Genomic DNA, 14,100 nt, shown 5'->3' with positions numbered 1-14,100 from the left:
TCCATAAAATGGCAGATTTGTAATTCTGAATGTGAATGTTTCCAGCGATCTATAGTTAGATCGCTGGTGATCATGAAAAATAAGGCAGACGACGTGTTTTGCTTGATTTTTTGCTATTTTCAGAACAGCGCAACACTAATTTTCATGTTTTGCAGCACGTTGTTTAAATAGCAAATCAATTTGCGCCACTTTGTGTGTGCTGGTCTATAAAGGTGGTGTGTTAAGGCGCACTGTTGGCACATCGCTATTTTAAGGAATTGAAATAGACTGTGCCACTGACCAACTGAAAGCTGGTCTAAAGTCCAGTGCAGAGCGCTATAGTTATACATCTATGCAGGTTTAAAACGCTTACACCTTGCTTAATATACACAGGATGTACAGCAATACACAAATATCTTTTGACCACATATCGTTATTATTATTCATTTATTCGTTTGCTGGGAATTAAAGAAATCTTTTAAGCTTAACAAACAAAATTGAATATGTAGGCTAATGGATGTCTTCAGTTTCCTTATCCATGAAAGTAAAGGAGTAAAGTAAAGGCTTGTTTTTTTACTTGTCAGATGGTCTGTTTTCTCGCCAGTAAAGCATTCAGTTTTTCTACTTACAAAGTCCTCCATGTAAATAGCAAATGCGCCATGGCGCAACGCAACTGACTCTTAAAGGGAATGAAAGATGAGACTCTGATTGGTTTAATGCACATTATTCTCATAACACACCCATAACTTATTAAGAGAATAAGCAAGCATATTTTTTTATCCTTAAAATACCAAATGTGTATTCGGACATGCCCTTGATGCTTTTGCACCATGTGCTTTAGACATTGTGCTTAGATTGTTAAAATAGAGCCCACTGTGTTCATCAGAAGAAAACACTCAAAACCAGTTTGGAGCAAGTAAAGGGTGAGTAAATGATCCCTCTGATATCTTTTTCAGGATTGCCAGTGGTTTTGGAGGAGCATTGTATGTCTATCTGAACAGGATTATAGTGGAGTCTATGAGAAAGCAGAAAACTATCAACAAATTTTTGCTAAAAAAGTAAGTTTTTTTTTTTTTTTTTACTGCATCTCCTAGAATGTTTCTAATTGTCCTTTTAGTTACTGTAGGAATTTGTTGGATACTTTATTAGGTGCACCTTTAAAGTCAGTGTGAAATCAAAATGTACAGTTTTATTTTGCTGTTATTATACATTGTTATTCATTAGATGAACTGAGATTAAATGTTTGTTTTGGTCATCTTTAATCAAATCTGACCATTTGCTTCTGCATTTGGAGTGGCTGTCCTTCTCTGATGCCATCAGTTTGATGGGCAAAATATTTTTAACCATGCCCCTCTTGCTGTTAGCTTTCTACGAGGGAATGAGGCGCAAAAGAAATCCTCGCCCCCTACTCAATATTTAGTTTTAATTGGAAGTACATCAACATACTGTAATAAATGTCTCTGCAACTTCATGCAGACATTAAGGTCATTTTATTTTGATGGTTTGTTTAGATTGCAACTAATTCTCATTATATTTATAGACTGTTAGGTTGGGGTTAAGGTTGGGGTTAGGTTTAGGGTTAGTGTAAGTTGACATGTACTTGCAAAGTTTCTTATAGTCCGTTAAATATCTGTTGAATGTCTGTATTAACAGATATTAAGCAGACAGTCTACTAATCTCAAATGGGCCATCAAAATAAAGGGCCCTATCATACACTCGATTGTTGTTTGCTAGTTTCAGCTGGACATAAGGATCATTTTGAAGTTTTCCGCCACACTGTTTAAACAGCAAATGGATTTGCACTCATATGTGCATTTATAGGCGTTCTGGTCTAAAAAAGGAGATGTGTTAAGGCACATTGCTGGTGTGTTGCTATTTTGAGGAACTAAAATACACTGTTCAATAAACCAGCTAAGAGGTCTAAAGTCCAGCGCAGAGCGCGTTAGTTATGCGCCTCCCTTAAACATTGCTTAATACACCCAGGATGAACAGCAATATGCAAATATCTTTACAAATAAAAAAGAATTGAAGCATTAAAATATTACAAAAATGATTTTTTTCTAGTTTACATTAATATAAAAACCCTACTTTCATTCCTTCTTCATCTCTGAGGCTTCTTCAGTTTATTCATGACAATTTGCTTTTGTATATTGTTATTATCATTAGTAGTGTTATTTATTATATGCATATTTACATTTGTTTTATTTAAAACAAGCTTAGATGAGATTTAATTAAGAAATAGTTTTAAAAACAAATCTTTGCACTTAACAAATTCAATTAATTATGTAGGCTAATGGATGTCTGTACGTACAAACCGTTTCCTTACCCACGAGAGTGAAGTGAAAGAAAAGAATGAGAAGGCTTATTCTCTCATTCTCGTGCTGCAGATGCTTTGTTTAACTGTTTTCTCACTAATGAAGCACTCAGTTTTTCCACTTACAAAGTCCGCCATGTAAATACCAAATGTGCTATGCATGGCATGACGCAACTGACTCGTAAAGGAAATGGGAAATGAGACTCTATTGTTTTGCTTTTGCTTTTGCACCCTGCGCTTTGGACTTTGTGTCTGGATCGTAAAAATAGAGCCCAAAGTGTTACCAACATAAAATTGCAGGATGGACTCTTCTTTTTGCCTAGATTCATTCCTATATGGCACTGGACATCAAATAGTCTTAAAATTGAGGTTGGCCTCCAACGTCAGATTAACTTTGAATTTTGGCTGTATATGAAAATCGGGTTGATGTCAGAACTTAATGTCAGTTTGAGGTCAGACATCAACGTCAAGATGAATTTTAGTTAGTTCATGACACAACATAAAATCAACCAAAGATCAACGATTAATGAAGCTTTTGACATTGAATGGAATTTTAGTTGGGTAATTACACAGCATAAAACCAAGCAGTGATAAACGTTGACTGATGTTAGACTTTCAAGTTGTATGGATGTCACATCATGATGTTAAAATGATATTGGACTTTAGTTAGTTAATGTCACAGCCTGAAACAGTAATACACAGCAAATTAATGTAAAATTTTGGTCACCTGATGTCGCAACCAAAATAGAACTAAAGATTAACGTCATTTTACATTCTATGCCTGCTGGCATGAAGTCACTGGAAATATCCCTCAGAGATTTTGGTCCACAATTTTGCAATACCAACCCAGATTTGTTAGCCGATCAGCAATACACATTTTCAATACAAAATATGATGACTGTGGAGGATTAAACTCATTGCCATGTTCAGGAAATCAGTTTGAGAGAATTGGAGCTTTGTGGCATGATGCACTATTCTGCTGGAGAGCCATCACAATATGATTTATATGATATTATGACTACTTAATATAATTATGTAGTCAAAAAGAATGGACATGGTCAGCAACGATAATCAGGTTTGCTGTGGCATTTAAAAATGCTCAATTAGTACTAAGCAGCTCAAAGTGTGCCAAGAAAATCTCCTTCACACCATTACACCAGCCACAGCCTGAACCGATGATACAATATCCATCCTTTTCATGTTATTTCAGCCAAATTCTGCTTCTATAATCCAACTTAAGCCAATTTTGAGACTCATTAGTCCAGAAACCTTTTTACAATTTACCATTACTAATTTTGGTGTAATTTTGGAGTCTCAACAAGCTATTTTCACCCACAGAAATGGCACTCACTGGATATTTTATTATTTTCAGACCATTGTCTGTAAACTGTACTGATGATTTATGTGTAAAAAATACTCATAACAGCCCATCTAGAAGCAGCAGCCCTGCCACATTCAGTGTGACTTAAATTATTTATCTTCAGCAGATCATCTTGACCATATCTACATGTCTAAAAGCACTGAGTGCCATTTGATTAGCTGATAACATTTTTTTTTATTAGCAAACAGTTGAAGAGGTGTACCTAATAAAGTGACCGGTGAGTGTATAGTACTGTTTATATGTATTTATTTCATACAAATAATTCATTTTTTTTCTTCTCAATTTTGGGTTCCTGTAGAAGACTAGTGTATCCAGCAGTGGTGACTCTTCTTATATCAACACTTACCTTTCCTCCAGGGTTTGGACAGTTCATGGCAGGCCAGGTTTGATGTTCAAGACTTATCTCTTCTCCACATTTTTGACTTGACTTGCATGCTTAATATATGCTTATTCTTAATTTTGCTACCTCAACAGGCATTTCTGTTGACTATAAGCAACTTTGCACATACATGTTACCTTGTTTTTCTAACCCTAACCTAACTGTACAGTAAAAAATTTTCTCATATAGCTCATTTTAAAAGATCAAAAACAAGTTAAGTTAAAGCAAACTAGAAAGGAAACCTATCGAAAGAGGTCTCAGTCCTTTTAGGTGTTCACAACTTAATGGACTCAAAAGAAAACCCAGTTTTTTGTTGGTTCTCTTCAGCAATGAAGTGATCTCAAACCATTTTCCTCCACCACTTAACTTCATAAAAACTCAGACCCCAGCTTTTTGTGCATTAATGAATTTTGAACCGATTTCATTACAGTATTTCTCAGCTTGATCATCTTAATATCTGCTATGTGTGTATATCACAATAATAATAACAGATTAAAAGAAGCTTCTATTAACTATCAATGTTTAATAATTTATGTATCAAAAATGAACAGCCTTTATTATAAGAATAGTTATATAATGTTTGAAAAAGAAAGCCATATACACCCATGGCTTGAAAGTGCGTAAAATCAAAAGGTACATTACATTTTACTTTTGAGAAAACTGTCCCTTATAAGTAAATAAACGCAACCAATATACGTAAATAGATACAGCATATCCTCTGATTTACTCAGCATTACAGAGTTTTGTTGCACAGTTCTTCTATATCTCTTTTACTCTGTATTTTGAATGTGTTGAGCATAGTTCATGTTTAATGTAATCCTCTTTCCATATTTCAGTAAGTTCCCCCCCTTCTCTGCATTCACAAATCATAAATATATAGAACCTCAAACAGACTCACAAGAGAACACTCCTGAGGTGGTCTTTTTATGCACAAAGTAAAGTCATTCCACCCAGCAGCCATCTTAAAATGCCTTTTAGGCATGCAAGTGCAGCTCCCATCTCTTTGAATGACTGTACGTGTAACACAGTATCATCCTCTGAATAATGCAGCAGAATTATTCCAACAACTTATTTCTGATGGCAAATATTCTCTCAAAATGACAGCGAAATTGTTTACAAGTTTGTGGGCCTTTAAATGGTTGTTGTCATGTGATTTGCAATTGACAGACTCATGATAATTTCATCCAGATTACAAAACTTGTAATCGTCTTGATAACTTGAAATTAATTTACAAGTATGTTTAAACGTAGAGATTTCAAGCTTCATGTAAATACATTTCTCATGTCTCGAGATCTAAGCGCATTTGTCGATCCCAGACAGGTTTATAACAATGAAGCTGCAGAAACTGTCATAAAAACACACATGTAAACAAAGTCCCTCCCCCGGAGAATTGTCAGTCAATATCAATCAATTCCTTTACTTGAAGGAGGGGCTTCCTTCACTGGAGCAACCATCTTTATTGTTACACTTTTCACTATTCAAAACTATACGAGTGACACATCTTGTGCATTCTATAGTCTTTGGTGTAGCAAATTAGCTCAACGTGAAGATTAATTTGAAGGGGTCTTTAAAAGAATCTACTCCTTATATTCAAACAAACGAATTGTCCTGCGATCATTTAAACAGACTTCAACTACAGCTATTGCTATTAAAAATAAAAACTCATTTAGGTTTAAGCCGGGTCACATAATCAAAGTTTAAAGCATTTGATTCATAAATATGCACAGGCACCTTTCTTTATACAAAATGGAACTTTAAAAGAAAGAAAGAAGGGTATCGGTGTGGGAATGGGAATGTCTGAGCTGTGCATTTAACCCATTTTTGTCAGGGTCCATGCCTGCTCCCTAGACCTGAAGAGAAGCTGAAATAGAACAACTCCCTCTCCTAGGGTGTGTGTCGGTTCTTCTTCTTCAGGTGTTCTCCAGTGTGTCACCAGCTTTTATAAGGGTGTGCTTGTAACACCCTCGAGAGCTGAACTGAACAATGGGAAAGCTAACTCCCCCGGGGCACGCCCTATAGTCCTTTGTTAAAAAGTTTGGTAATTTGCATATGCATTCTGGGTGTAAGCTGATGCAGAAATGTTTAAAGTTTCTTAAAATGTTAATATGTTGCACATGTATAAACATAAAAAGTAAATGATCGTTCAGTACACCAAATTATCTTCCCAGGGACATCGAACATGAACTATCCACAATCTTGTTTAGCTGTGGTAGTGTTAAAACATTGATTGCAGGAGGATTAAAACCATGATATTAATACATGAGCTTGTTGTAAAACAACTGATTTCACACAAATAGGGAATAAAGGTTTACATTAAAAGCTTAAGTCTCAAGCAAGTTGTATAGTAGCTTGACCATTTCTCTGTGTCCATTCCAAGCAAATTCCTTTGTGTTGCAAATACCTTTGGAATTGTATTACACACTGACCATCCAGTCTTTTCTTTGTAGGAGAGGTTAATGGTGTATTATTTGTTGAATAAAGAAAAAATAATTGTTTCTGAGCGGTCACATTCATAACATTGATATCTGAGATAACTTGGTTTGCACATATCCATGTTGAACTACTCTTAAATTACTTACATTTGCTAGCTGTGAAAAATCCCAATACTCTTAAAAAAACACACAAATATTGGTTATCTTTCTCAATATTTTGCTCCTTTTTAATATGAGTCTTTCGAGTCTGCTGCCTGCTGATAGATTTATTTGTTCTAAATCAGTAATTAAGCATTAAATAACAAACTGCTCTGCCTCCTCATTTAGCTGACTCAACATGAGTCACTGGTGGCACTGTTTGACAACCTGACCTGGTACAAGCAAGGTGTTGCTGAGGAGTTTGAGTACTCAAGTCACGTACCTCAGGCCTGGAAGCACCCACAAGTCAGTGTGTTTATCACACTCCTCCTCTTCATTGTCATGAAGGTGAGTCTCGCCATGCTCTGTAAAATAATATTATTATTATAATATTATATTATGTTAGATTTGGAAAGTTTACATGCAAAACAGGCAACAAAGATATACTGTACTTGAGTTACAGATGACAAGTAAGTAAGCATAACTTGTAGAGTTATCTTTCTATGAATTACAATCCACAAACCAAGTACTAAATAATCTAAATGAAGGATTGGCTTTCTATAGAAACTATTTATAATTTACACTGTTTATTTTATTATTAATTATTGTTTTTGTATTTATGATGTATTTAACTAACTAAATAACTAACTTACTAACTAACTAACTAACTCATGCCTTCTAGTGAAATAGCAAGACATATATAATGGTATAATAATAGAGTAAAAAATGATTTCAAAAAGTTTTTTTTTTCTTTTTTGGTTTTTCATAGTCTGTTTAACATTTGCATTATATGCCATCATTTGAACACATCAGTATAGCAAGGGACATAAAATGTTGATTTAAAGTTTTGATTTAGTTCACCCAAAATTGATAATGCACTATTTAATCAAGCTCTAGTGCTTATAAACCTTTATGAATTCTTTTCTTTTGTTCAAAACGAAAGACATTTTGAAGAAAGCTAAAAATCTGTAATCTTTTACATCCGTAGTTGAGAAAATATAATGTAAATGGAATACTATAAATACTATGGAAGTCAATGGTTACAGGTTTTCCAACTTTCTTCAAAATATCATCTTTTGTGAACAGAAGGAGGAAGAAAGATCTCAAATAGGTTTGGAACAAGTGAAGGGCGAGCAAATAATGACAGTTTTCATGTTTGGGTGAACTATACCTTTAGGAAAAAACTATTTTAAAATATTACCTGTTTATTATCACATAATCCAATAGAAAGCAAAGAACAATCGGTTAAGCAAAAGTTGTTTTAGGATAGCCATAGGCAAATAGTTTAAACTGAATCTTTATTACACTGCCTGACAAAAGTCTTGTCATCGATTCTAGTTGTGAGAGCAACAAATAAAAACTTGACTTCTAGTTGATCATTTGGAAAGTGGCAGAAGGAAGATTTTGGATAATTCATCTGTTGAACTGCATCCCAATCATCACAAACACTGGAGAAGACCAGTTGCAACCCGCATGGACCCAAGATTATAATAGAAATCAGTCAAGTTTGGTGAAGGAAAAATCATGGTTTAGGGTTACATTCAGTATGGGGGTGTTCAAGAGATCTGCAGAGTGGATGACATGGATTAAAAGCCTGAGGTATTAAGACATTTGTGCTGCCCATTACATTACAAACCCCAGGAGAGGGCAAATTCTTCAGCAGGATAATGCTCCTTCTCATACTTCAGCCTCCACATCAAAGTTCCTGAAAGCAAAGAAGGTCTTGGTGCTCCAGGATTGGCCAGCCCAGTCACCAGACATGAACATTGTTGAGCATTCCTTGGGTAAGATGAAGGAGGAGGCATTGAAGATGAGTCCAAAGAATGTTGATGAACTCTGGAAGTCCCGCAAAAATGCTTTCTTTGTCATTCCAGATTAGTTTATGAATAAGTTATTTGAGGCATTGCAGAGATGTATGGATGCAGTTGTCCAAGCTCATGGGAGTCATACACAATATTCATTCTTTCTCCACTGCACCATGACTTTATACTCTATACTGGACATTGTTTCTCTTAAGGGACAAGACTTTTGTCTAAGCACAGTCAAATCGTACTGTCCTAATTGAATAAAAAAAAATCAAAGCATGATCATATTTTATTTTGGTAAAGTAAGCATATTCTAAAGGCCCTTGCCTTTCAAATAAGCCAATTCTGATACCAAATAATCAACTAGAAATCAAGTTATTATTTGTTGATTCTAAAACTTAGACGGCAAGACTTTTGTTAGGTACTATGGGTGTTTTTATTGAGGTATTATCTAGAAATGTTTCAAGTGCCCAATCAAGCATTTCAGAGAAGCAATTGTAACATTGTATTACATAGCTGTCAGATTCAGTTTTATAATTACTTTGATCTCTTTTTTAATTGTTTCAATTATTAATTATTCTAGTCATTTTGTGTCCGAAATGTCAGCTGCTTAATACGTATTGTTTATCGAACTGCTGTGTTAAAACTTTCATGCTGTTGTATTGAAAATCAGCAGAGATTTCAGTCTGCAGCAGTTCTGATTTTCTGCACAGCATGATGAGTGCACATGTGAAACAGATTAATTATTAAAGGATGTCTTCGTTCAAGTGTGCGACCTTCAGTCTTTTGAATGTTTTCCCATAGTTCTGGATGTCAGCCGTGGCTACAACAATGCCTGTGCCTTGCGGGGCCTTCATGCCGGTGTTCCTCATTGGTATGTGATTTATAGCGTATGCATGTGTTGCTTTTAAAAGTCGACCACATTGTGGGAAATGTGTTTTCTGTTATTATTATTTTGTTTTGTTTTCATTTCAAGTCACTATTGTATGAGCTAGCGCCATTACTTTGCACTTGTGTTCATACCAGCCATCCAGTTTCAGTTTGTTCTTAATGGTTGTTTCCTTTTCCTGCGATCGTGTTCTCCATTTCCATCCCTCATCACTGTCTGACTCACTAAAGCCTGTGTATAAACTCGTGAAAAATCACTGCAGCTTTATTCTGGAGTCAATGTGTGTGAGTATACATCAAAATATGTGTTATAAATATGCGTCTTGTTTTTCTAGTCGACAAAATATCGACAATACGAATTCTGTGTGTCGTACAGGGGCCGCATTCGGTCGACTGGTGGGCGAAAGTATGGCAGCCTTCTTCCCCGACGGGATACACGCCGACAGCACTGTGTATCCTATAGTTCCCGGCGGTTACGCAGTTGTAGGTGAGAGCGTCCATTGTGCATGCCTTCACACAGATGTCCATTTGTTTCCTTTCAAAAGCCATCAGTTTGAGCCCGTCTCGGCGAGATCTTATACACACACGTAATTGAACCTGCAGGGCGTTGTATGCAAGAGTCATACATTTTTCATTAACCCGCACAGACCAACAGCCAAATTAGATCTCGCCTGTGGAAATGGCTTCGGTGGTAGCGTTGCGTTGTGCAGTGGAGCAGAAAGCTTGTCAGGAGCACAATAGGAAATCAGATGGCTTGCGGCGGGTGACTGCTACTGTAATTTGATGCGGGACGAAATGGTGATTTCCACAGGGGCGGCGGCTCTTTCTGGCGCAGTCACTCACACCGTGTCCACCGCCGTCATCGTGTTCGAGCTGACCGGTCAAATCTCGCACATCCTGCCCGTGATGATCGCTGTGATCCTGGCCAATGCCGTGGCTCAGAGTCTACAGCCGTCCCTCTACGACTCCATCATCCGGATCCAGAAACTTCCCTATCTGCCAGAGCTGGGCTGGGGACAGGAGTGAGTCCTGTTACGTTATTGAAATTGTCATCACCCTCATGTCATTCCCCTGGCATTTCTAATGCTCACCCCGCTTTGTCCTTTCATTTTTAACCTGTAGGAAATATAATATCCGCGTGGAGGATATAATGGTGAGAGATGTGCGCTATATCACTCTCTCCTCCTCTTACCGGGACCTCCAGGAGGCACTTGTGACGGGCCAGCTTAAAACCCTGGCCCTCGTCGAGTCCAAAGGTGAGATAATAAGAAAATTACTGTACTGTACTGTTGCAGAGGGGGCAAAATGGCAGATATCTTTAAAACAGCCATCTCACATCAGACTTTTTAGACTGTCTTCTTCCTTGAGTGTGTTTTCCCCTATTTTTTCTTGATATGAAGTGATTCTGCTGCAATAACTCTGCTGCAATATCAATCTTTGATTGCTGAGCCACTTTGCCACTTTTGGCAAGATTTCAGTCAGCAAATAGGATTCCAATTGCCGATGCCAATATCTAGACAGCAAAGTAGCTTTTAATTTCTTTTATAATAAGAATCCTGAAAAACAATATTATCCAGCTGCAGATCTACACACATTTTAGGACACACAATCCCGACCACACAATCCAGGCCCCCAATTGGGAAGTACACCTGCTGATAGTACTGGTTAATGCATTTGTGCTGCCAATTACATTACAAATCACAGGAGAGGGCAAGGATAGCAGGATAGCGCTCCTTCTCATACTACAGCCTCCACATCAAAGTTCCTGAAAGCAAAGAAGGTCAAGGTACTCCAGGATTGGCCAGCCCAGTCACCAGACATGATCTTTATTGAGCATATCTGGGGTAAGATGGAGGAGGCATTGAAGATGAATCCAAAGAGTCTTGATGAACACTGAGAGTCCTGCAAGAACGATTTCTTTGTCATTCTAGATTAGTTTATGAATAAGTTATTTGAGGCATTGCAGTGGGAGGTACTTCTGATAATAGTAATGGTTACAGCTAGAAGTTACTGCTAAGAATGTGCGCATAGTGTACATATAGCATCATTGTTGTAATGCTAATAAATACTGTTATTTTCATTACTGTAAGGAGTGGGCTTAGGGATGGGGTACACATTACACATTAATAAATAACAGGATGACATGACATGAACTAAATTTCTCATCAGAACCTACAGTCAAGATGTTATGGTTCAATGTATTGATAAAAAGTGTATTTATTTATTTGTAGTATTTCGTGTAGTGTTAAAGTCCCCAAGAAAGCAAAACTAACCATATAATTGTGTTAGCTCACATTGCTTGTTTTGTAGTGAACAATTCATCTGTGCATGTCATTAAGAAAAAAGGGTTGTCCTTCTAATCTTTAATTGAAAGCTGTAAAAGCACTTATTATTTTTTTTTTCAATTGGGTGTAGCTAGCATATTTAACCAGCTGCTACACTGTTAGTTTTAACAACAGACAGTAATAGTGAGGAGGAGGAGGAGGAGTCTGTTAGATTCTAATAACACTCCCCAAACCCTTTTCCCCCAATTTCAGAATGAAATGTCTACTTTACTACATCCATTCAGCTCACAGTAGAAAAACAAGCCACGCCAACTGTTGTGTCATTTAGCTTAGAAATTTTACATCCCTCCCATGCCATCCAAATTCATGTCTCCTTAAGTCATGAACGCGTACCTATTAGACATAACACTAGAAGATCATATCATTCACCAGTTAGAAAACTCTGTGGAGACACGCACTGGCAACAAAGCTGTTTCTGATTCACTTTATCAAGTGTAGTTGTTGACAGGCCAGCGGATGCAGGAATTATATCTACCAAAAAACTGTCACAGGCTGTCGACGTTTAAAAATGAACAAATGTGTGAAAATAAATCAAACTTTACCTCACTAAAGCTGGTTTGGCGGAAGGGCACATTTACTTATGTTTTGTTTTTTAACTAAATAACAATTAAATCAGAAAAAAGCAGGGCTAAAAACAGAAATATCCTGTCATCTTTTTACAATACACTTAAGTTTACACTACAAAGACAACAAGTGACTTTTCATTTTCATTTGTGTTAGCTGATCCTCGTACGTCGTTTGTTTTCATCTCCTTTTACATTTGAACAACTAACAAATGCTTAGGTCTATTTAACCAACTATATTATCGATGCTGTAATAGGTACTCCATGAAATTGAAAATAGCCAATGTTTTGGCGAATGTTTCAGTGGCTGAACAATATTACAGTGCATATAAACCCATTCATAGACAAGAACAATCTACATAAGCTTTGCATGGCTAAAATAGTTTTAAAACATACCTGTTGAAGTGTAATCCTTCAGCCGTGGTGTCATCCCTCAGATCCTTGTTTTGAACTGCATTACGTCATTTCCCCTGAGCATACAAAAGTAATTGATTTCAGGGTTTAGGGTTTTGGTCTTTCAGAAAGAAGTTCAGGTTGATGCAGAGGTTGCCTGATATCTCTCTATTAAATGTAGATCTGTGCTTTACATGTGTGTGCGGAGGACGTCTGTCTGCTTAAAGACAAATTTAAATTTGTTGACAGTTTGAGATACCTATCATAATTGAGTTATTAGTCGATCCGACAATATTTAATTGGATAAATATTTTTTAGATTGTGTTTTATCCAGAATGTTAAAATACATATAAATGCATTTAGATCATTTACTTTAATCAGTGCTATCGGAATGTGAAGAGACTTTCAACCAGCGCAATAAAAATAGTTTCTGAAGACAATCACCTACTGCACCTTTAATATTCCGCTTCGCTAGGAACTGCATCACAATACAAAAAAACAACAACAACGGTCGCTGCTTCTGGTTGAAAAGCACTTTCATAAACATTGTACATATAAATCATGTCAACAATCTTGTGATAGCTAACATTTAAATTCACATCCGACACAGTAGGTGGTGTTAATGCTTCTAATGAGTTAGTCGCCATTAAACAAGAAGGAAAAGCCTGATCCATCTTTAACCTTATATGGTTAGCCTCTACCTGGATGTGTTCCTAAATGTGTGTGGGCCTGAAGATGGATATCAAAAATATGGGGCTCTATGTAGAGATTTTTAAACCATTTTAAAAATCCATTGGGCATTGAGTAAACTGCAGTCATCTCTTTTTTTTACGATGCCAAAAAAATGTGTGCTTATTTCAAGGGTAACATTTAGGTTTTTATTGTGCAGAATCAGCTGATAGACTTTGTGTGTAATATATTGGACTAACACTAAAAAGGTTCAGTTATATATATGCCTGTGGTGGTAGAGCTTCTGAAAGTAGCTTACAAATTAGCTCACCCCAAAATGAAAATTCAGTCATTTCTCCCACTTGATTCAAACTTGTTTGAGTTCATTTTGTCTGTTTAAATATCAAAAAAAGATATTTTAAAGGATGCTGGAAACTGACATCCACTGTATTTTTCATTTATATGGATGTAAATGACTGTAAGTTTCCAACATTCCTTCAAATATCTTAATTTGTGCTCAACAGAAGAAAAAATACTCAAGTATAAATGGTGAGCATATTTTAATTTCTGGGTGCATTATTATTTAAAGGTCCCCTGAAGTGCTTTGAAGTATGAATTTTTATTCAGTGTTTGACATAATTTCAACCCAAACACGATGAGAGGGTGGGACATAGTGTAGCTCCTCTCTTTTTTTAAAACAGCCAATAGTGTTTTGTTTATAACCTCTCTGCCACTGAGAGTGATTGATCTCAAGTGCATGAATTGAAAAGCAAAGGAGAAGTGTCTTAAAGAGGGCGGGGCATGTCAGATACTA

The 14,100-nt window shown here is 36.4% G+C and overlaps 1 protein-coding gene across 7 annotated transcripts in view; it reads left to right on the top strand.

Annotated features, from left to right (window-relative positions):
- The window catches only part of clcn2a (chloride channel, voltage-sensitive 2a), a 165,603-nt gene that overhangs the window by 124,828 nt on the left and 26,675 nt on the right, over positions 1-14,100 (top strand). For 6 of the 7 annotated variants that reach the window (XM_087238592.1, XM_087238591.1, XM_087238588.1 and 3 more), the window contains 7 exons: positions 936-1,037; positions 3,973-4,057; positions 6,813-6,971; positions 9,233-9,302; positions 9,693-9,803; positions 10,128-10,338; positions 10,439-10,572. In XM_087238592.1, the coding sequence (XP_087094718.1) occupies positions 936-1,037; positions 3,973-4,057; positions 6,813-6,971; positions 9,233-9,302; positions 9,693-9,803; positions 10,128-10,338; positions 10,439-10,572 (872 nt within the window). Of the gene's footprint in view, positions 1-935; positions 1,038-3,972; positions 4,058-6,812; positions 6,972-9,232; positions 9,303-9,547; positions 9,602-9,692; positions 9,804-10,127; positions 10,339-10,438; positions 10,573-14,100 lie in introns of those variants that run through there. The other variant, XM_087238593.1, reaches the window with a different exon arrangement.

The sequence above is a fragment of the Danio rerio genome, chromosome 2 (assembly GCF_052040795.2).
Source record: "Danio rerio strain M-AB ecotype USA chromosome 2, GRCz13ab, whole genome shotgun sequence".
In the NCBI taxonomy this organism is placed as follows: Eukaryota; Metazoa; Chordata; class Actinopteri; order Cypriniformes; family Danionidae; genus Danio; species Danio rerio.
This window is presented reverse-complemented; position numbering and strand designations above follow the sequence as displayed.